At 68.2% G+C, this 22326-nt stretch overlaps 1 protein-coding gene across 5 annotated transcripts in view; it reads right to left on the bottom strand.

Annotated features, from left to right (window-relative positions):
- LOC125628228 (plexin-A3) overlaps positions 1 to 22326 on the bottom strand; it is a 29940-nt gene continuing 7614 nt past the window's right edge. For 2 of the 5 annotated variants that reach the window (XM_075122402.1, XM_075122398.1), the window contains 27 exons: positions 21901 to 22024; positions 21504 to 21660; positions 21219 to 21318; positions 20823 to 20937; positions 19682 to 19882; positions 18907 to 19003; positions 18509 to 18699; positions 17929 to 18074; positions 13919 to 14039; positions 13468 to 13604; positions 13012 to 13212; positions 11243 to 11336; positions 10484 to 10723; positions 9892 to 10035; positions 9250 to 9484; positions 8657 to 8796; positions 8281 to 8537; positions 7810 to 7876; positions 7450 to 7596; positions 5687 to 5846; positions 5152 to 5255; positions 4651 to 4747; positions 4056 to 4243; positions 3580 to 3749; positions 2975 to 3187; positions 2408 to 2558; positions 1 to 939 (listed from right to left, as the gene is read on the bottom strand). In XM_075122402.1, coding sequence (XP_074978503.1) covers positions 844 to 939; positions 2408 to 2558; positions 2975 to 3187; positions 3580 to 3749; positions 4056 to 4243; positions 4651 to 4747; positions 5152 to 5255; positions 5687 to 5846; positions 7450 to 7596; positions 7810 to 7876; positions 8281 to 8537; positions 8657 to 8796; positions 9250 to 9484; positions 9892 to 10035; positions 10484 to 10723; positions 11243 to 11336; positions 13012 to 13212; positions 13468 to 13604; positions 13919 to 14039; positions 17929 to 18074; positions 18509 to 18699; positions 18907 to 19003; positions 19682 to 19882; positions 20823 to 20937; positions 21219 to 21318; positions 21504 to 21660; positions 21901 to 22024 — 4093 coding nt within the window. In that variant the 3' untranslated portion in view covers positions 1 to 843. The remainder of the gene's footprint in view (positions 940 to 2407; positions 2559 to 2974; positions 3188 to 3579; positions 3750 to 4055; positions 4244 to 4650; positions 4748 to 5151; positions 5256 to 5686; positions 5847 to 7449; positions 7597 to 7809; positions 7877 to 8280; positions 8538 to 8656; positions 8797 to 9249; positions 9485 to 9891; positions 10036 to 10483; positions 10724 to 11242; positions 11337 to 13011; positions 13213 to 13467; positions 13605 to 13918; positions 14040 to 17928; positions 18075 to 18508; positions 18700 to 18906; positions 19004 to 19681; positions 19883 to 20822; positions 20938 to 21218; positions 21319 to 21503; positions 21661 to 21900; positions 22025 to 22326) is intronic. The other 3 variants (XM_075122399.1, XM_075122401.1, XM_075122400.1) reach the window with 3 other exon arrangements.

Below are 22326 nucleotides of genomic sequence, written 5' to 3'. Positions count from 1 at the left end.
TTTGGTTTTTTTTTCAGCACTTTAATTAGCAAAAGAAAAGTTAATTATAAAATGAACAGAGAAAACGGCCGCGTGGGAGCAGGGGAAAGGGTCTGTCCTGCCTCCCCCAAATCTCGAGGGGGAGCCAGGCCCCCACTCCCCGAGCCCACAGGCAGCACGACTATTTACACAGATATCGGGGGGGGGTTACACTGAAATTTCTTACACCCGGGACTAAATTTACACCGAACCCCCCGAGACTCAATAAATTATTCAGTAATTAAGGCACCACGCTGCCGGGAAAGGGGGCGCTGGGGAGGGAGTCTCTGAGACAAGGGGGTGGTGGGGGGGAGAAGGGCTGGGGGGGTCCCTGGAACATGGGTTAAATCTCCAATTCCCATTGTCACTGTCACCAAAACAAGAGGCAAATTCCAACAGCTATTGGGGGGGGGGCTGTACAGGGGTGAGGGGGGGCTCCTTTCAGCTGCTGGCCTGGGGATGCATTGGGGGGCTGGGAGGGATTATTGGGGGGCTGGGGGAGGGGGTCATACAGTATTGGGGGCTGTACAGTTTTGGGGGTGGGGGGTCGAGTATTGGGATGGAAGGGGGGGTCAACGCTGTAGCTCAGCCAGATCCACCCCCCCAGCACTGCCCCCCGTTGCACCCCCCCCATCACCACCAGCAGCCCCTCTGGGTTATTGCTACGAGGCCCGGTCCTGGTGGCATTGGGCATCGTCCCACCCAGAACCACTGCCCCCAAAAGTCAGCCTGCCCCTGAGCCAGGGGTCGAAGGTCACGTCTCCCCAGAGGAGGTCGAAGGTCGCACCGGCTGACCATGGGGGCTGTCCGTGGGGCCAGCCCCTCTCAGCTGCTGGTGGAGACCAAGGCAATGACCTGCTCCAGCCGCTGGCGCAGCTGCTGCTTCCGGCAGCTCCCGTCCCGGTCCAGCGCCGTCAGCACCTGTGGGCGAGGGGCAGGGTCAGGGGCGCCCGGGGGTGCTGCTAGCACCCCAGGGAATGGTCGAGCTCCCCCAGCGCTGTGGGGGGGCAGGGGCTCTTGCCTCCTGCCGGCAGCACCCCAGGGACTGGTCGAGCTCCCCCAGCGCTGTGGGGGGGCTGTGGGGGGGCAGGGGCTCTCGCCTCCTGCCGGCAGCACCCCAGGGACTGGTCGAGCTCCCCCAGCGCTGTGGGGGGGCAGCGGGGGCTCTCGCCTCCTGCCGGCAGCACCCCAGGGACTGGTCGAGCTCCCCCAGCGCTGCGGGGGGGCAGGGGCTCTCGCCTCCTGCCGGTCGAGCTCCCCCGGGACCGGTCGAGCTCCCCCAGCGCTGTGGGAGGGCTGTGGGGGGGCAGCGGGGGCTCTCGCCTCCTGCCGGTAGCACCCCAGGGACCGGTCGAGCTCCCCCAGCGCTGTGGGGGGGCTGTGGGGGGGCAGCGGGGGCTCTCGCCTCCTGCCGGCAGCACCCCAGGGACTGGTCGAGCTCCCCCAGCGCTGCGGGGGGGCAGGGGCTCTCGCCTCCTGCCGGTAGCACCCCAGGGACCGGTCGAGCTCCCCCAGCGCTGTGGGGGGGCTGTGGGGGGGCAGCGGGGGCTCTCGCCTCCTGCCGGTAGCACCCCACGGACTGGTCAAGCTCCCCCAGCGCTGTGGGGGGGCTGTGGGGGGGCAGCGGGGGCTCTCGCCTCCTGCCGGTAGCACCCCAGCGACCGGTCGAGCTCCCCCAGTGCTGTGGGGGGGCTGTGGGGGGGGCAGCGGGGGCTCTCGCCTCCTGCCGGCAGCACCCCAGGGACTGGTCGAGTTCCCCCAGCGCTGCGGGGGGGCAGGGGCTCTCGCCTCCTGCCGGTAGCACCCCAGGGACCGGTCGAGCTCCCCCAGCGCTGTGGGGGGGGCTGTGGGGGGGCAGCGGGGGCTCTCGCCTCCTGCCGGCAGCACCCCAGGGACTGGTCGAGCTCCCCCAGCGCTGCGGGGGGGCAGGGGCTCTCGCCTCCTGCCGGTAGCACCCCAGGGACCAGTCGAGCTCCCCCAGCGCTGTGGGGGGGCTGTGGGGGGGCAGCGGGGGCTCTCGCCTCCTGCCGGTAGCACCCCACGGACTGGTCAAGCTCCCCCAGCGCTGTGGGGGGGCTGTGGGGGGGCAGCGGGGGCTCTCGCCTCCTGCCGGTAGCACCCCAGGGACCGGTCGAGCTCCCCCAGCGCTGTGGGAGGGCTGTGGGGGGGCAGCGGGGGCTCTCGCCTCCTGCCGGTAGCACCCCACAGACTGGTCAAGCTCCCCCAGCGCTGTGGGGGGGCTGTGGGGGGGCAGGGGCTCTCACCTCCTGCCGGCAGCACCCCACGGACTGGTCGAGCTCCCTCAACGCTGGGTGGGGTTGCCGAGGGGGATGGGGGGGGTGGGGAGCAGGGAGGCTGTGGGGGGGCAGGGGGCGGCAGGCGCTCTCACCTCCTGCCGGTAACGCCCCACGTACTGGTAGAGCTCCCCCAGTGCCCCCAGTGTGTTGAACTCCCCGGCGTGGAGCCGCGACTGCTCCCCCAGGTAGGCATCCATGTCCTGGTCGCTGATGGGAGCCATCCTGGCGATGTCCCGGTAGTACCTGGGGGGCAGGGGGTGAGGGGGGGCAGGGTCACCTCCCCCACACTGCTCCTTCCCCCCCCCACAGCCCTGTTACCATGTCTGCCCCCCACCCCTGCGTCCAAGCGCCCTTTCCCCCACTGTTCCTCCTCCCACACCCCCATTACCTCATCGGTCCCCCCGTATCCCAGCGCCCCTCCCCCCACAGCCCCATTACCTCATTGGCCCCCCACCCCTGTATCCCAGTCCCCTTCCCCACTGCCCGTTCCCCCACAGCCTTGTTACCCCATCTGCCCCTCAACCCCTGTATCCTGGAGCTCCTTCCCCGCTTCTCCCTGCATTGGGGAGACCCCTGCATCACCCACTCCCTCATCACAGATCCTCCCCTGCCCCCCACTCCCTCCTGCAGTGTGCCCCCAGCTCTCACTGCCCCCTCACCGCTCCACCCAGCCGCGGTAGCCAGGCAGGTCCTTGGCGTAGAGCAGTTTGGTGGAGGGCGAGTCCTTGCCCAGGCGCTGGGGTGACGTGGAACACGAGTCCATGAACGTCTGGGCCACCACGGAGAGACACGCGTCCGTGATGCTGCTCTTGTGCACGTCGAACACGAACTGCGGGTTCTTGATCACGTTCACCCAGAACCGCAGGGGCAGGCTGGGGGGTCAGGGGGTCAGAGAGTGCCAGAGACCCCCCCCCCCCGAGACCCTCCCGGCCCTCCCCAACACCTTCCCAGCCCCCCTAAACCCTGATCACATTCACCCAGAACCGCAGGGGCAGGCTGCGGGGACAGAGGGTCAGAGAGTGCCAGAGACCCCCCCCGGCCCTCCCCAACACCTTCCCAGCCCCCCTATACCCTGATCACGTTCAGGCTGGGGGATCAGGGGGTCAGAGAGTGCCAGAGACCCCCCCGGGAGCCCCAGACCCCCACAGCCCTCCCCAACACCTTCCCAGCCCCCCTACACCCTGATCACGTTCACCCAGAACCGCAGGGGCAGGCTGGGAGGTCAGAGCCCCCGAGTCCCTCCAGGCCCCTCCGGGGGTCTCACCAGTTGCTCTTCCAGGTGTGCCGCACGTCGGGGTCACTGATCTGGCGCCGATCCGCCTGCTCGTCCAGAAAGTCGAACATGTACTTGATGGGCAAGGGCAGGGCGCTGGCCCGGTGCGCCGTGCTGAACAGCGTCTCGAACAGGTCATCCACGAACTTCTGCAGCGTGCCCTGGGGGCGCCGGGGGTCAGACTGGCCCGGGCCCCCTGCCACACATGGCCCTGCCCCCTCCCGCATACTCCCCACCCTGGCCCCTGAGCCCTGGCACGGCCCTGCCCTGCTGCATGGCCCCCAGTCCCTGAGGCCTGGTACAGCCCTGCCCTGTCCCCGCGCATGGCCCCTGCCCCCCCCACAGCCCCTGTCCCCCTCTGCATGGCCCCTGGCCCTCCGAACCCCAGCACAGCCCCTGGACACCACCCCCACACCCCATACCCCTCACCCAATGACATGACCCCCCCAGGTCCCTGCACCCCGTACCTTGGTGGCCAGGAGCCGGGTGAGGTAGATCTCCGACACCATCTTGCTGCCCCCCTCCTTGGGGTCGCCCAGTGGATCGTGGCTGCGGACGAGGTGCCAGAGCCGGGTGCCCCCATCGCGCTCGGGGCTCAGCATGGGGGCGCGGGAGCGGAGGCTGTCGGGGCTGCTGGATGGCCGCAGGAGGCTCTCTGGGGCGGGAGGACAGGTCATGGGGAGGTAGGTGTCGGAGCCCCAAGTCCACCGCCCAATCCAAAGCCCCCTGCGCGCCCTCCCTGCCAATCCAGCAGCACGGGGGGAGCATTTTGACTACCCCCCACCCGTCTGGTCTGGATGGGATAAGGGGCTGGGGGGGATCAGGGCGGGTCTTCTGCTTGGGGCAGGTAGGGCCTGGGGGGTGGGGGCTGAGCAAGGCGTCTGGGATGTGGGGGGCAGCCACTCCCCCCAGCTCCCCAAGTCCCAGCCCCACCCTCCCCCAAAGCCATGTCACTCTCAGCAGCACAGGCCCCCTTGCAGGCCAAGGGGAGGGGCTGGTCTCTGTGGGGCTGGCGGGGGGGGGGAAATGGGTGGGTCTCTTGGGGGGTCCAGGGGGCCTTACCGTAGCGGCTCAGCGAGCGGCTGAAGGTGCAGGAGTTGGGCAGGTTGCACCCCGAGACCTGCCGGGGCGTCAGGGCCACCTTGGAGCCATCGGTCACCTGGGGGAGAGGCAGCAGGTGAGGGGGGCGGGGGGAAGTCTGAGAATGACATGGGAGGTCCCTGCCCCAGTGCGCTGCTGCAATTCCAGGCAGGGTGTGGGGTAGAGATGGTGGTTTGGGCGCGGGGGCGCTGTCCCACATGGTTTGGCCCAAGCACATTGACATATTTCCATTTGGGGTGTGGATGGGGGGGAGCAGGAGGCTCTGGGAGGAGCAGGGGGCTCTGGGAAGGAAGTGGGGGGAGCAGGGGCTGGGGGGGTCAGTGGGGCGCTCTGGGGGGTCCCCGCCCCTCCTGGTAATGCCCCAGCGTGTTGAGCTGTTTCCAGTTGTCGTGTGGATGAGGAGCAGGGAGCTATAGGGGGCTCTGAGGGGCAGTGGGGGGCTCTGGGGGGTCCCTACCCCACCTGGTAGTGCCCCAGAGTGTTGAGCTGTTTCCAGTCGCCCTCAATGCGGCTCGTCGCATCCTCGTCCTGCAGGAGGGTTCGGCCCGAACGGCCCTGGTACCACTCTGGGAACGGGGGGTGGGGAGAGTGTCAGACCCCCAAATACAGCCCCAACCCCATCAAACACTCCTTGGGCAGCAATACCTGCCCCACGCCTTCCAGCCTCCCCTGGGGCAGCCTTGTACCCGTAGCCTCCCTCCCTTGTGCCTCCTACATACCCCACAGCCCTCTGGGCCACAAAGCCCCCATTACTCCCTTCCCCAGTGCCTCCCCACCGCGTTCCCAACTCCGTGTCGTCGGACCGGGGGCACTGGGAATAGGGGACTCCCCTGTACCCCCCGTGCCCCCCATATTCTCAGCTCCATGTCATCAGCCTGGGGGTGCTGGGAATAGGGGACCCTCCTGCCCCCTATGCTCCCCCATACCCAGCTCCGTGTTGTCGGCCTGGGGGCGCTGGAAATAGGGGACCCCCCTGCCCCCGTATATTCCCCCGTACCCAGCTCCGTGTCGTCAGCCCGGGGGCGCTGGGAATAGGGGACCCCCCTGTACACAGCATCCAGCAGCTTCTCCTTGGCCTGGGTGATGGTGTCGCAGTTCAGCACCTTGACGGGCACTTCGGGGCCACCAGGGGGGTCGGGGCTGGCACAGTACAGCGTCTGGGGGGAATGGCAGGTCAGGGGGGTCCCTCCTGTTTGAGCTCCCCCCCCCGAGGTAGGAGTTACCGCCTCCCCTCCACTTCCCCCTCTTCCAGCCCCCATCCCCTGGAGTTACTAGCAGAGGTGTGACTTGGTTTCTCCGCCTCCAGACTTTGCTCCCTCCCTCGGGGCATAGAATCATATAATATCAGGGTTGGAAGGGACCTCAGGAGGTCATCTAATTCAATCCCCTCCTCAAAGCAGGACCAATCCCCAATTTTTGCCCCAGATCCCTAAATGGCCCCTGTCATAACTATAAAGGGAAGGGTAACCACCTTTCTGTATACAGTGCTATAAAATCCCTCCTGGCCAGAGGCAAAACCCTTTCACCTCTAAAGGGTTAAGAAGCTAAGGTAACCTCGCTGGCACCTGACCAAAATGACCAATGAGGGGACAAGATACTTTCAAATCTGGAGGGTGGGGGGGGGGACAAAGGGTCTGTCTGTGTGATGCTTTTGCAAGGAACAGATCAGGAATGCAGCCTTACAACCCCTGTAAAGTTAGTAAGTAATCTAGGTAGAAACGCGTTAATTTCCTTTTGTTTAATGGCTGGTAAGATAAGTTTCAGAGGAACAGCCGTGTTAGTCTGTATTCGCAAAAAGAAAAGGAGTACTTGTGGCACCTTAGAGACTAACCACGAAAGCTCATGCTCAAATAAACTGGTTAGTCTCTAAGGTGCCACAAGTACTCCTTTTCTTTTTGGTAAGATAAGCTGTGCTGGAGGGAATGTAGATTCCTGTTTTTGTGTCTTTTTGTAACCAGGTTTTGCCTAGAGAGATTCTCTGTGTTTTGAATCTGATTACCCTGTAAGGTATTTACCATCCTGATTTTACAGAAGGGATTCTTTTACTTTTCTTTAAATTAAAATTCTTCTTTTAAGAACCTGATTGATTTTTTCATTGCTCTTAAGATCCAAGGGTTTGGGTCTGTGTTCACCTGTACCAACTGGTGAGGATTCTTATCAAGCCTTCCCCAGGAAAGGGGGTGTAGGGCTTGGGGGGATATTTTGGGGGAAGACATCTCCAAGTGGGCTCCTTCCCTGGTCTTTGTGTGAGACACTTGGTGGTGGCAGCGTAGAGTTCACGGACAAGGCAAAGTTTGTACCTTGGGGAAGTTTTAACCTAAGCTGGTAAGAATAAGCTTAGGGGGTCTGTCATGCAGGTCCCCACATTTGTACCCTCGAGTTCAGAGTGGGGAAGGAACCTTGACAGCCCCCTCAAGGATTGAACTCACAACTTTGGGTTTAGCAGGTCAATGCTCAAACCACTGAGCTATCCCTCCCCCCTAAACCATGGGTGGGGGAATGACACATGCCTGGAGCCCCCCGCAAGCAATTCCTCCCCAGTACTGGGTGCCAGGGGCGAAATGAGATTTTGGAGGGCTGCCAGAGACACAGACAGGGGGACACAGGGTCGGAGGGAGGGCCCCCGGACCCCTTGGGAGATGCGTGGGGGGCCAGAGGCTCCCCAGGGCTCCAATAACAGCTGGGGCACGGCCCAGCGCCTGGGCAAACTGGGTACCCCGGCCCAACACCCCACCCCTCCTGCCCCCTGCTCCGGCTGACCAGGGTCTTGTAGTCGATCTGCTGGCGGATAAGCTTGTCCTCACTCAGCGAGTACCGCGCCTCCCCCGTCACTGCATCCATCGGCCCCTTCTCCATCTGCTGCTTGATGGCACAGAACAGCAGGAACAGCGGCTCCCCGGCGCACTCCTGGGGGGGCATTACTGCTGAGAACCCAGGCATCTAGGCTCCCAGTCCTCCCTGCTCTAACCACCAGCCCCCGCTCCCTTCCTAAAGCAAGGAAGAGAACCCAGGAGTCCTGGCTTGCAGCCCCCTGCTCTGACCACCAGAGCCCACTCCCCTCCCAGAGCCGGGAGAGAACCCAGGTGTCCGGGAGGGTTCCCAGCCCCCGCCCCCTCTCACCTTCAGGAACCGATGCAACAGGAAGGTGAACCAGTTTGTCAGCATCTTCTCAGCCACCGACTCCGTCCTGGAGAAGGGAGAGAAGCAGGGACTCAGGAGTCCACGTTACTGTGGGTCACGGGGGGTGTCCCTAGGGGGCTCTCACCTGGGGAGCACGTGGCTCAGCAGGTTCCCTGTGGCAGGATGGGGGTCCAGGGAAACAGGTGGGTTCAGGGAGGTCCTGGGGGGGTCAAAAGGGGCCCCGGGGGGTCCCAGGGGAATGGGGGGTCCCGGGCAGTCCTGGGGGTTCAGGGAGGTCCCGGGTGGGTCCAGGGGGATGGGGAAGTTCAGGAGGGTTCAAGGAGGTCCCAGGGGAGTCTGGGGAGTTCCAGGGGAATGGGGCAGGTCAGTGAGGTCCTGGGGAACGGGGCGGTTCAGGGGTCCCAGGGGAAAGGGGAGGTCCCAGGGGAACAGAGGGGTTCCAAGCCCCACCTGCGCAGCAGCAGCTTGGGATGGGCCCGGTTCTGCAGATTCTTCTCTATGAGGTCGGCCAGCAGCTGCTTGAGGACGCCGGTGGCGTAGTCCAGCCGGCCTTGCAGGGCCACCAGTGTGAGGGAGGCCACGGCCCCCCGGTCCCGCATGGAGAACCCGCGCTGCCCTTCCAGCGCATGGATGAAGGTCAGCAGGAAGGGCCGGAGGTGCAGGAGCTGCCCAAAGAGCCGCAGGCCCCGCTCCGCCCCGGGGGGCGCCTGCAGGGGGCACGGGGTGAGACACAGCCCCCTGGCCCCCCCCACTCTGCCCCCCAGCCCAGTCCCCTGCTCTGCCCCCCGCACCCCCGGCCCAGCCCCCCGGCCCAGCCCCCGCTCACGTGGCCATGGCGCAGCAGCGGGGGCTCCTCGCCAGGAAACAGCACCCGCAGGGCGTACGTCCGATAGTCCAGGAACGGGATCTTCACCCCGTCCAGGTTGTTCGTCAGCTCGTTGATGTCGGTCTGCAACTCTGCAAAGGCTGGGGGGCGGGGAGGGGACCCTCAATCTGTCAGTCCCCCCCAACCCTGCCCTTCCCCCGTGCAGGGGCAACTGCTTGCCCCCCATCCCAGTGTCTCCTGCCCCCTAACTCAGCACCTGCCAAGCACCACAGCAGGACCCCCTGCCCCCAGCCCCACCCTCCCTGTGCTCCTGCCCCCCAGCCCAGCCCCCTCGTCTTAGCCCCCTCTGCCCAGAGCCCCAGCCCCTTTCCCAGTCCCCCCTTCCTCCCAATCCGTACCCAGGGCCCTCTCTACCTCCCATCCCTCCCCCACCCCAGCTCCATCCTTGGGCTCCGCCCTCTGCCTACCTTCCAGCCCCCCCCGCTCTGCCCCCCACCCCATCCCCCTCCCCCTTGCACTCCACCCCCCCATGCTCCCTACACTCCAACCCGCTCTCTGCACTCCTGCCCCCCCTCCTTGCCCCCCAGCCTCACCCTCCTTGCACTCCAGCGCGACCCGTGACTCCAGATTGTCCATCTGCAGTTGCAGCCGCTTGAGGGTTCGGTCGGCGTCCCGGGTCTTGCGCTTGTAGGCGACCAGCACCCCGATAATGGCCAGGAGCAGCAGGGACCCCCCTGCACCCAGCCCCACTAGTGCCCCCAGAGGCAGGGCCGCCTCAGGGTAGATGTGCAGGGAGCCGGGAGAGAAGGACAGGCCCCCAACCAGAATCTGGAACGAGGGGAAGCAGTGGAGGTTAGACAGTGGGGTGCCCCCAACGTCCCAGGAACAAACCCCCCAGAATGTGGGAGGGGGGAATCAGGGGCACCTCCACATTTTGGCAACCCCTCCAGATCTGCAATGGGAGGGCACAAATTCCCCCGTGGATCTGATGTGACAACCCCCTCCCAGCCCCCCCACTCAGTCTGTCCCCCCAGAATGCACCACACAGATGTAACCTTGCCCCATAGCCCCCCAAGAGGGTCTGCTCACTCCCCCACTCTCCCTTGACCTCTGATCCGCCCCCCGTGTCCCACCCCCACACCACAGAGCGAAGGGCTGCCCCCCTGCCGGACACATGCCCCCAGGCCCACCCCGTGGGGAGCCCCGGCTGTGCCCCCTTCTCCCCAGCAACTCACTGTGACCAGCTGCTCCCCTGTCTGGCTGGGCGAGTCGCACAGTAGCTGGGTCTCTGACACCGTCAGGGCGCAGGGCTCCCCCCCAATCAGCACCGTGTAGTTCAGACGGGCCCCCCCCACAGCTGCCGGGATCAGGTTCCTGCCCTGGGGGTGGTGGGACAGTGAAAGGGAGAGGGAGATTGGACCCAGACATCCAGGCCAGACACAGCACCCGTGGTGCCCCTCACTCCTGACCCGCAGCCCCCTTCTAGCCCAGCCCCGGGCTCCCCCCAGCCCTGCCAGTGCCCCTCACTCCCGACCTGCAGCCCCTGCCAGCCCGGCCCCGGGCTCCCCCCACAACCCTGCCGGTGCCCCTCACTCCCGACCCGCAGCCCCTGCTAGCTCGGCCCCGGGCTCCCCCCACAACCCTGCCAGTGCCCCTCACTCCCGACCTGCAGCCCCTGCCAGCCCGGCCCTGAGCTCCCCCCACAACCCTGCCGGTGCCCCTCACTCCCGACCCGCAGCCCCTGCCAGCCCGGCCCTGGGCTCCCCCCACAACCCTGCCGGTGCCGACCCAACCCGCAGCTCCTGCTAAGCCCCTCTTCCCCCATACCTTGAGGACGACGTGGGAGCCGGGTTTCACCTCCAGCACCCCGGCAGGGCCGAAGGGCTCAACCTGGGGGTCGGGGTAGTAGGTGAAGGCCGAGTGGTTGAGGGTTCGAGCCGCCTGGACGTGGTCCAGCAGGAAGCCGAATTCGTCAGGGGAGGCCCCCCCCAGGGGCAGCTCCCGCCCCCCCAGCACAATGCCGGGCGCCTGGCACAGCATGAGCGAGTCATTCAGCACCCGGCAGCTCTGGGGGGAGGCAGAGGGTCAGTGGGGGTGGCTGGGAATGGGGGGGAGGGACAGGGCTCGGGGGGGCGGCAGCTCGGAGGGCGGGTTCAGCTGGCCATCATGGGTGGCTGGGAATGGGGGAGTGGGACAGGGCTCAGGAGGGGGGGCAGCATGTCAGGGGGTTCAGCAGGCTGGCGGGGTCAGCGTGGGCGGCTGGCAAAGGGGGACAGCTTGGGGGTGGCTGGGAATGGGAGGGGCAGAAGCCGGGGGGGCAGCATGTTGGGTGGTTCAGTGGGGAAGGCACAGGGTACAAGCCGGGGGGCGGTGATCCATGGGGGGGACAGCAGGGAGAAGTTATGGGTTTGTCAGTATGGGGGGGGGAAGAGGGGTATATCGGGAGACTCAGGATTCTCTTGCAGGAAACTGCCCCCCCCCCCCCAAAACTGTCCCCACTTCCCCCCACCTCACTCAGTTCCCCTGCCTCCCGCTGCGTCCCCTTCCCCCGCCCTCCCTCCCGCTCGCCATGAGGGCACAACTCACGTTGACGGTTTCGACGCCCCCGTACACGGCTCGGACGCGCGGCTCCTGGATGCTCAGCAGGCGGGTCCCGGTCACCGTCAGGCTAGTGCTGCCGCTGGGGGGGGGGAAGACATCAGCCCCCCCAGGGGGATGCAGCTTTGGGGGGGTGAGTGCTGGCATGGGGGGTGGCCCGTTGGACTGTGACACGTCTCCCACCATTGGGCCGTATCGTCCGTGTCTCCCCCCCCACGGCTATCCTGCGCCCCGCTCGGATGCCGGGGACCCCGCCCAGCCCAGCTCAGTGCCAGCAGCGGGATGCTCGTCCTAGGCCAAACACTGGGTCCCAGCTGGGCTGGCGCCGGAGGCTGTGACGAAGTGGGGGGTTTTCTTGTTTTTAACTTGTTTTCCAGGGATTTGCATGCAGAGGGGGTGGGACTCAGTTTCCCTGCGTATTACTGGTTTAACAAGGGGATGGGAGAGGGAGTTTGTTGTTACAGAGGACCAGTGAGGGAACTTGAGACCCTGGAGAATGGAGACCCCAGCGACTGGTGACTGGGGATCCAGCTGCCGGGTCTGGTCAGTGGGAGGACAATGGGCTGCAGAGAGAGGACCCAGTGTTCTGACCAGGCAGTTCCAGCCAGAGGGGCCAGAGGACAGAGGAGAGGAGAGGGGGCCCAGGCAACCTGTTTACCTGGAGAGAAGACAATGGACAGAGGGGGGGCTTGGGGCCGGTGAGATCGGATGCCCAGCTGGGAAGCAGGGGGGCTCTGGGCTGGAGAGAGGGAGCAGGCAGAGCCCAGCTGGATGCAGGGGAGACTGGGATGTGTTGGGCTGAGGCGGGCCAGGCCTGAGGCCCAGAGAGTTTCCTATGCTGGGTTCAGACGCTCAATAAACCCTGCTGCTTTATGCCGGCTGAGTGTCACTCCAGTCTAGAGAACAGGGGGGCATTATTCTCTCTGGGTGTGGAGACCCCGGGGGTCCAGAGCGAGTGGACTCCCTGAGGTGGCCCACGGCAGAGACAGACATGCTAAGGCTCAGAGCGTGCGGCTCTAGGAGGCGGAGGGGCTGGACCCCCGAGACGGGCTGTTGCACTGAAGGGGGTTCCCCATGGACCACATGGGGCCAAGAGTGGGTGCGACCTGTGAGTCCATGACAGAGGCTGTGGGGGGGACGGGGCGGAGCCGGGGGGCAGGTTCTGTAGCTCGTCTCCCTGGCTGAGCAGGGCCCTGTGGGGAGCAGAGCCTGAGTGTGGGGTGAATGGACCAACGTGGTCTGAGGTGACGACCCGGGACCAGAACTGGGACCGGATGGAGCCCCCTGGCCCTGCATGTGGTCCACCCCGGCAGACGTGGGTTATGTGAACCTGTTTCACAGGGGGTTCAAACGAGCTGGGAGTGTGGAGAGGGGCACTGGGCACAGGAGGGCGGGAGGGGTTGCAAGGGGGCTGTGGGGGGAGGGGGCTGGGAGTCGGGGGGGGTTGGCAGGGGTGTGGGGCTCAGGGAGGAGGTGGGCGCAGTGGGGGGGTCAGCTGGGTGAGGGGGCTGGGAGCGGGGGGGGGTTGGCAGGGGTGTGGGGCTCAGGGAGGAGGTGGGCGCAGTGGGGGGGTCAGCTGGGTGAGGGGGCTGGGAGCGGGGGGGGTTGGCAGGGGTGTGGGGCTCAGGGAGGAGGTGGGCGCAGTGGGGGGGGTCAGCTGGGTGAAGGGGCTGGGAGCGTGGGAGGGGGATGGGACACAGGAGGGGAGGCGGGGGGCAATGGGGGTACGGGGGTGCAGTAGGCGGGGGGTCTCTTACTTGACAATGCTCCATTGGGGCTCAACGTGGGTCACAGCTGGGTCTGGGGCATAGTGGAAGATCAGGCTCGGGGGGCTGGTGGTGCCATTGGGGGGCCCAGGGAGGGCCAGGCTGGCACGGTCGATGCGAACACTGAGGGGGGCCGGACCAGGGCCCAGCGTGGACGGTGGGGTCAGGCAGACAATTTCCTCAGGCCCCCTCCTACCGAGGAAGGGAAAGTGAGAGACCCCCGCAAATTCCCCTGTCCCACATCTCCCCACTGAGCCCTGACCTACCCACCCCCCTCCCAACATCCCCTAAAATTCCCACCACCTGCCTCCATACGACAACCCTAACCCCGCCCCCCATCCCTGTCCCTCCCCACATGCCCCCGCCACGCATCTCTGTCCCCCCGCCCACCCCCCCTTATCCCTCCACCCCCACGCCCTGCCCACCCCATCTCTCTGTCCCCCCTACCTGAGCAGCGGGCAGGGCGCCCCCTGCAATGAGATGTTGACGCTGCTGCCGGCGTCCAGATGGGTCCCAGTGAGGGTGACGCGGGTCCCCCCTGACACCGGCCCCCCCTTGGGGCTCAGTCCCCGCAGCCTGGGGGTCTGGGACACGAGACGGCAGTAATGGGGGTAAATGCACACACAGACCCCCTTCCCTCCCACCCCCCACAGCCCCCCATGACCCACAGCTACCCCTTCTCCCCACAGACCCCCACAGGGCACCACCCAGCCCCTTCTGCCCCCCACAGCTCCCCATGACCCACAACAACCTCTCCCCCACAGAGCCCAGGGGTTGCCCCCCAGCCCCCACACCCTCCCACTTCCCCCACAGACCCCCAGGGATCATCACCCAGCCCTCAAAGCCCCCCATGCCCCTCCCTCCCAGAATTCCCTCCCTCCCAGACGCCCCCCAGTACCACGAAGGTGAAGGGGTTCGGGGAGCGGGCCCGGTACTCGGCGCTGCAGTCACCCACACAGATCTCCACGGGGCCCGGCGGGGGGTCGGGCACCAGCGACTCCTCCATCTCGCACACCAGCCTGGGGGGGCGGGGACACAGGGGTCAGCCCCCCGGGGCCACCCCGCCAGCCCCTGCGTCCCAGCTCCCCCCACCCGGACTCCTTCACCGCATCCCAGCTCCCCCCACCCAACCCCTCCCAACCCCACCCGCGTCCCAGCTCCCCCCACGACCCAGCTCCCCCCGCCCGACCCCCTCCCAACCCCACCCGCGTCCCAGCTCCCCCCACGACCCAGCTCCCTCCGCCCGACCCCCTCCCAACCCCACCCGCATCCCAGCTCCCCCCATGACCTAGCTCCCCCCACCCAACCCCTCCCAACCCCACCCGCGTCCCAGCTCCCCCAACCCAACCCCTCCCAACCCCACCCGCGTCCCAGCTCCCCCCGCCTGACCCCTTCCCGCATCCCAGCTCCCTCCGCCCGACCCCCTCCCAACCCCACCCGCATCCCAGCTCCCCCCACGACCCAGCTCCCTCCGCCCGACCCCCTCCCAACCCCACCCGCATCCCAGCTCCCCCCACGACCCAGCTCCCTCCGCCCGACCCCCTCCCAACCCCACCCGCGTCCCAGCTCCCCCCACGACCCAGCTCCCTCCGCCCGACCCCCTCCCAACCTGACCCGCGTCCCAGCTCCCCCCACGACCCAGCTACCCCTGCCGGACCCCCTCCCAACCCCACCCGCATCCCAGCTCCCCCCACGACCCAGCTACCCCTGCCGGACCCCCTCCCAACCCCACCCGCATCCCAGCTCCCCCCACGACCCAGCTACCCCTGCCGGACCCCCTCCCAACCCTACCCGCATCCCAGCTCCCCCCACGACCCAGCTCCCTCCGCCCGACCCCCTCCCAACCCCACCCGCGTCCCAGCTCCCCCCACGACCCAGCTCCCTCCGCCCGACCCCCTCCCAACCTGACCCGCGTCCCAGCTCCCCCCACGACCCAGCTACCCCTGCCGGACCCCCTCCCAACCCCACCCGCATCCCAGCTCCCCCCACGACCCAGCTCCCCCCACCCAACCCCTCCCAACCCCACCCGCGTCCCAGCTCCCCCCACCCAACCCCTCCCAACCCCACCCGCGTCCCAGCTCCCCCCGCCTGACCCCTTCCCGCATCCCAGCTCCCTCCGCCCGACCCCCTCCCAACCCCACCCGCATCCCAGCTCCCCCCACGACCCAGCTCCCTCCGCCCGACCCCCTCCCAACCCCACCCGCATCCCAGCTCCCCCCACGACCCAGCTCCCTCCGCCCGACCCCCTCCCAACCCCACCCGCGTCCCAGCTCCCCCCACGACCCAGCTCCCTCCACCCGACCCCCTCCCAACCCCACTCGCGTCCCAGCTCCCCCCACGACCCAGCTCCCCCTGCCCGACCCCCTCCCAACCCCACCCGCGTCCCAGCTCCCCCCAAGACCCAGCTCCCTCCGCCCGACCCCCTCCCAACCCCACCCGCGTCCCAGCTCCCCCCACGACCCAGCTCCCTCCGCCCGACCCCCTCCCAACCCCACCCGCGTCCCAGCTCCCCCCACGACCCAGCTCCCTCCACCCGACCCCCTCCCAACCCCACTCGCGTCCCAGCTCCCCCCACGACCCAGCTCCCCCTGCCCGACCCCCTCCCAACCCCACCCGCGTCCCAGCTCCCCCCAAGACCCAGCTCCCTCCGCCCGACCCCCTCCCAACCCCACCCGCGTCCCAGCTCCCCCCACGACCCAGCTCCCTCCGCCCGACCCCCTCCCAACCCCACCCGCGTCCCAGCTCCCCCCACGACCCAGCTCCCTCCGCCCGACCCCCTCCCAACCCCACCCGCGTCCCAGCTCCCCCCACGACCCAGCTCCCTCCACCCGACCCCCTCCCAACCCCACTCGCGTCCCAGCTCCCCCCACGACCCAGCTCCCTCCGCCCGACCCCCTCCCAACCCTACCCGCGTCCCAGCTCCCCCCACGACCCAGCTCCCCCTGCCCGACCCCCTCCCAACCCCACCCGCGTCCCAGCTCCCCCCAAGACCCAGCTCCCTCCGCCCGACCCCTCCCAACCCCACCCGCATCCCAGCTCCCCCCACGACCCAGCTCCCCCCACCCAACCCCTCCCAACCCCACCCGCGTCCCAGCTCCCCCCGCCTGACCCCTTCCCGCATCCCAGCTCCCTCCGCCCGACCCCCTCCCAACCCCACCCGCATCCCAGCTCCCCCCACGACCCAGCTCCCTCCGCCCGACCCCCTCCCAACCCCACCCGCGTCCCAGCTCCCCCCACGACCCAGCTCCCTCCGCCCGACCCCCTCCCAACCCCACCCGCGTCCCAGCTCCCCCCACGACCCAGCTCCCTCCGCCCGACCCCCTCCCAACCTGACCCGCGTCCCAGCTCCCCCCACGACCCAGCTACCCCTGACGGACCCCCTCCCAACCCCACCCGCATCCCAGCTCCCCCCACGACCCAGCTCCCTCCGCCCGACCCCCTCCCAACCCCACCCGCATCCCAGCTCCCCCCACGACCCAGCTCCCTCCGCCAGACCCCCTCACAACCCCACCCGCATCCCAGCTCCCCCCACGACCCAGCTCCCTCCGCCAGATCCCCTCCCAACCCCACCCGCATCCCAGCTACCCCCACGACCCAGCTACCCCTGTTCGACCCCCTCCGAACCCCACCCGCGTCCCAGCTCCCCCCACGACCCAGCTCCCTCCGCCAGACCCCCTCCCAACCCCACCTGCATCCCAGCTACCCCCACGACCCAGCTACCCCTGCCCGACCCCCTCCCAACCCCACCCGCGTCCCAGCTCCCCCCACGACCCAGCTCCCTCCACCCGACCCCCTCCCAACCCCACTCGCGTCCCAGCTCCCCCCACGACCCAGCTCCCTCCGCCCGACCCCCTCCCAACCCTACCCGCGTCCCAGCTCCCCCCACGACCCAGCTCCCCCTGCCCGACCCCCTCCCAACCCCACCCGCGTCCCAGCTCCCCCCAAGACCCAGCTCCCTCCGCCCGACCCCTCCCAACCCCACCCGCATCCCAGCTCCCCCCACGACCCAGCTCCCCCCACCCAACCCCTCCCAACCCCACCCGCGTCCCAGCTCCCCCCGCCTGACCCCTTCCCGCATCCCAGCTCCCTCCGCCCGACCCCCTCCCAACCCCACCCGCATCCCAGCTCCCCCCACGACCCAGCTCCCTCCGCCCGACCCCCTCCCAACCCCACCCGCGTCCCAGCTCCCCCCACGACCCAGCTCCCTCCGCCCGACCCCCTCCCAACCCCACCCGCGTCCCAGCTCCCCCCACGACCCAGCTCCCTCCGCCCGACCCCCTCCCAACCTGACCCGCGTCCCAGCTCCCCCCACGACCCAGCTACCCCTGACGGACCCCCTCCCAACCCCACCCGCATCCCAGCTCCCCCCACGACCCAGCTCCCTCCGCCCGACCCCCTCCCAACCCCACCCGCATCCCAGCTCCCCCCACGACCCAGCTCCCTCCGCCAGACCCCCTCACAACCCCACCCGCATCCCAGCTCCCCCCACGACCCAGCTCCCTCCGCCAGATCCCCTCCCAACCCCACCCGCATCCCAGCTACCCCCACGACCCAGCTACCCCTGTTCGACCCCCTCCGAACCCCACCCGCGTCCCAGCTCCCCCCACGACCCAGCTCCCTCCGCCAGACCCCCTCCCAACCCCACCTGCATCCCAGCTACCCCCACGACCCAGCTACCCCTGCTCGACCCCCTCCCAACCCCACCCGCGTCCCAGCTCCCCCCACGACCCAGCTACCCCTGCCCGACCCCCTCCCAACCCCACCCGCGTCCCAGCTCCCCCAGCTCGACCCCCCCAGCTCCTACCCGACTGAACATGGCCCTGCCCGACCCCCTGCCCTGCATTCCTGAACCCCACCTGACATCCCCATCCTGCCCTCCTCCCCCTCCTCACACTGTCCCCCCCTCACCTCTGGGCGGGGACGTACTGGCCCGGCAGCGAGTTGCAGCGAACCCCAGCCACGCGCACCCCGACCTCGTGGAATTGCAGCCCCAGGTTCTCCCCCTCGACCGTCACCCGCGTGCCGCCCTCCTTGGGCCCCGCCACGGGTGTCACCTGGGGGGGCAGAGGGCAGTCAGGGGGGTGGAGACCCCCCCACCCTCACCCGCCCTGATTGGGCCCCGCCACCACCTGGGGGAACCTGGGGGAGTCAGTGGGACAGAGACCCCCCATTCCACCCCCACCCGCCCTGCTTGGGCCCCACCATGGGTGTCACCTGGGGGAGCCCGGGGGAGTCAGTGGGGCAGAGACCCAACCTACCCCCGCCTGGGCCCCCAAACCACGTGAGCCCCCCGGGTGAGGGGGCAGAGCTAGGGGGTGTCTGCAGCAGAGATGGGGCCTGGCTGCGGTTGGGGGATGGGTTCCAGTGGGGTGGGCACAGGGGGTGGCTGGTCCAGGGGGCCCCCCTATTACCTGGGTGATGTGGGGGGACCATTACCGGGGTGCTGTGGGGCAGGGGCATTACTTGGGCACTGCGGGGGGGCCGTTACCTGGGTGATGCGGGGGTGGCTGCAGCGGGCCCCACGCCGGCCGGGGGGCACCCAGTTGAGTTTGGGGGCAGGGCAGTGGGGTTGCAGGAGGCAGCGTCGCTCCGCCAGGCACCAGCCGCACTCATAACGCGGGTCGGAGCGGAGACAGAGCCCGCAGCTGGGGCGCTGGGCCGGGCACTTGTACAGCAGGGCTGGGGGGAGGTGGGGGGTCAGAAACAGGCAGCCCCCTGCCCCGCCCTCCCCATCCCCTTCTCTCCCTCTCCCTGTGCCCCACCCCTGCCCCCCAACACCCCACCCCCGGGCTCTGCCCTCCCCACCCCCTTCCCCATGACACTCCCCCACTCTGCCCTCTCCCATTACCCAGCCCCCCGCCCCTCCCAGGGCGCAGCCCCCAGGACCTTTGAAGCCAGGGGGCCGGTCGATGGGGAAGTCGCTGTCCCAGACGACGGAGAAGTCCACAGGCAGCTCCCCAACTGCATCGCCCTCGTACCAGTACTGGGGGGGACGGGGGGGGACAGGGAGATTAGAGGCATGGAGAGCCACAGGGGAGCCCCCCCACATAGCCCTGGGGGCAACAGGACCACAAAGGGTTAAAAGGAGGTATCAAGGCATCTCCTAGCAACAGAGATGGCAACTGTCACGTCACCTAGCAACAGAGCATCCCCCCACAGGGGTGAAACATCAAACACCCCCCCCCCCGCCCAGCTCTGCCCGTGCCCCTCACTCCCGACCCGCAGCCCAGCTCAGACATTTACAAGTGGTTCCTTGACCCCAGCACCTCGCTGGCTGTGGGCCTGCAGCCAGCGGGGAGTTGATGGCTGGGGGGAGGGGAGGGGAGGGGGTGTCTGGCACAGAGCCCATGGGGTTAGAGACCTCCCACCCTCCCTTCCCCCTCCCAGCCAGCCAGCAGGGGCCCCAAGCTTTCTCCCACCCTCCCAGGGCGCAGGGGTCCGGCCGAACCCAGCTGAATGCCCCTCCCCCATCGCTGGGGCTGGGACACACAGGCTGATACCCCCCCCACTCCCTCCCCCCCAAAAAGGGTGCTCAGAAGAGGGAGGGGTGGAGGCACATGGGGTCTCATCACAGTGTCCTGGCTCTGCATGTGGCTGGGGAGCAGAGGGAGATGGGCTGGGGGGTTCGCGGGGGGCAGGGGGTCCAGGCCGGGGGGCTCACCGAGGTGTTCTGACATTGCACGCTGCTGGAATTGAAGCGCACGGCTGGGACCCGCTGGCGACGCCCCTGCACGACAAAGACGCACTCGTAGTTCTTCTGGCCCGACTGCGGCTGCGGCAGGTTCTTGGCCCGGAGCGTGATCGGCTGCAGCACCCCCACCGGGATCAGGATCTCGCCCACCGGGAGCAGTTCTGGGCAGCCCTGGGGAGAAAGAATCAGGGGGACCTCACCTGGGGAGAGCTGGGAGAACCCAGGAGTCTGGGCTCCCAGCCCCAGCCCCCCTGCTCTAACCATCGGACCCCACTCCCCTCCCAGAGACAGGGAGAGAACCCAGGAGTCCTGCCAGGAGATGGAGCTGGGGATGCAGGATCCTGGGTCTCTGGGAGCTGCCTGGCAACCGCAGCTGCTTAATTGTTACTTGGTGGAGGAGGGGCTGCTCTTTTTTGTCGGGGGTGGGGGGGGTAGGCAATAAAGGAAAGGAGTCCCCAGAGCCACTTCCTCCCACCCCTGCCCCAGCCCTGGTGGTGCCCCTCACTCCCGACCCACAGCCCCTGCTAGCCCAGCCCTGCCCCTCACAGCCTTGCCGGTGCGGCAGCCCCTGCTAGCCCAGCCTTGGGCTCCCCCCTTGTTAGACGCTGATTATGGTGAAGTGGCTCAGAGACTCCTCACTGGGGGGGGGGGGGCGGTGGGAAGGGGGCAGCGACATCTAGTTTCCCCTCCCCCGAGTCCCCAGGGCCCCGTTGCCTGGCCCTGGGCGTTGTCTGCGGCCGCTGCTCCAAACCGCAACCCCGGCACTATCAATTATCCTGACCACAGGGCACCGCCTGGTGCATCGATCCAACCGGGGCCCCCCCGCCCCATCGATCCCGCCACAGCCAATTACACTGCATTAGGGGCAGCCAGCCCCATGGTCTGACATCTGCCACCCCTCCCCCTCTACAGCAGGGAGCCAGCTCAAAGCACGGATATGCAGCTGGCTCTGGGGTGGGGCAGGGGCTGTTACCAGGGCCCCCTTGCTTGGTGCCAGGACATGGCCTCTATGGGGTGGGGCAGGGGGACAGTTATACAGGGACCCCTCGCCCTGTTCCGAGATGTGTCCGGCTCTGGGGTGCGGGAGGGGGCTGGTCACACAGGGACCCACCTCGGCGGTGCTGACCCGCCCCTCAGCGAATGCGCACTCCCGGGAATCGTGGGTGCAGATGTGTCGATATTTGCACCACCGGCAGGCAAACAGGCTCCTCACGCAGGACAGACACCTAGGGAGGGCAGCAAAGGGTTAATGGGGGGGGAATCTTCCCCCCCCAACTGACCTCCACGCCCGGGATGTCGGGCGCCCCCACACCCCTTCCCAGACCCATTGTTCCCCTGCAGCCAGGGACAATGCCCCGCCCCTGCTCCCTGTGTTTACATGGGGGGAAGGGAGGAGGGGATTCTATTAGCTGCCCCACCCCCAGCGGGAGACCAGGCTCCCTCCCACCCCCCACCCCAGTGCGAGGGGCTGCGGGCGGGGGGCCGGCGGCCGGCCGGGGGGACTCACGACGGGAGGAGGCTGCAGTTGTAGAAGACGAAGTCAGAGCCAGCGAAATCCATCCCGGTCTCGAGCGAGCGAAGCTGAAGCCGCACGGAGCGAGCATCGCCTGGGGAGATTTGGGGGGGCAGCGTCGGGGGGGGTCAGGACTGAACCCCTCCCAGCAGGGAGCCCCCGCCCCCAGTCTACGGCTCCTACCCCCACCTCCCATCCCCAAATGTGTTCCTGACCTTTGTCCTCTGCCCCCTGCCCTCCCCTGTCGCCCCGGCCCTGACCTTTGCCCTTTGAACTCACCGTGGGGGCCGGTACCGGGGGGCAGCTCCCTGGGGGTGGGCGACTGGCAGCGGATGAGGCCCCCGGGCAGCACCTCGGCTTCGCTCTGCCCCAGGCCCTCGAAGGAGCAGGTCACGCCTGGCCCCAGGTCCGGGAGGTTCTGCACCGTCAGCTGCAGCTAGACCCCCAGAGAGATGGGGTTAGAGCTGGGGGGCAGGATCCCCCTCAGAGACAGGAGCCTAGAGACGGGGGGCAGGATTCCCCCCAGAGATGGGGAGTGGGTTCTCCCTAGAGATGGGGGTTCGAGATGGGGGACAGGGTCCCAACCCCTCCCTCCCCAGAGACATGGGGGGGATGTCCACCTCTGCCCCCCCAATCTCCCAAGCCAGGCCCCCAGGCGCCCGGCCCCCCAACTCACCAGGACACCGGGCGCGGTGACAGAGACGTTATTGGGCTCCACGAGCAGCCGGGGGCAGGGGCCCGGCGCGGCCGCGAACCGCTGCGACTCCAGCGCCCGGGGACACTCGCTCTCCCGGCAGCACCTGGGAGGAGGGTTGTGGGGCGAATCAGGCACAGACTGGGAACCCCCCCAGGTCTGCTCCCCCCCTTGCTGCACTGGGCAGGTCACAGGGGAGCTTGCAGCGCTGGGGGAGGGGCAGCCCAGGGAGCTCATTAACTAGCCAGTGGCTTCCACCCTGGGGGCTCGTTAGTGCAGGATCTTGGGGGACGCAACATCCGGTGCCAGGAGCACCTCACCCGCCGGGTGGGGGCTGCGGGTCGGGAGTGAGGGGCACCGACGGGGGGGGGGGTAGGGCCAGGCTAGCAGGGGGCTGCAGGTTGGGAG

The sequence above is a fragment of the Caretta caretta genome, chromosome 23, assembly GCF_965140235.1.
Source record: "Caretta caretta isolate rCarCar2 chromosome 23, rCarCar1.hap1, whole genome shotgun sequence".
Lineage (NCBI taxonomy): Eukaryota > Metazoa > Chordata > Testudines > Cheloniidae > Caretta > Caretta caretta.
Note: the sequence above shows the minus strand (reverse complement) of the source record. Positions and strands in the feature narration are given on the sequence as shown.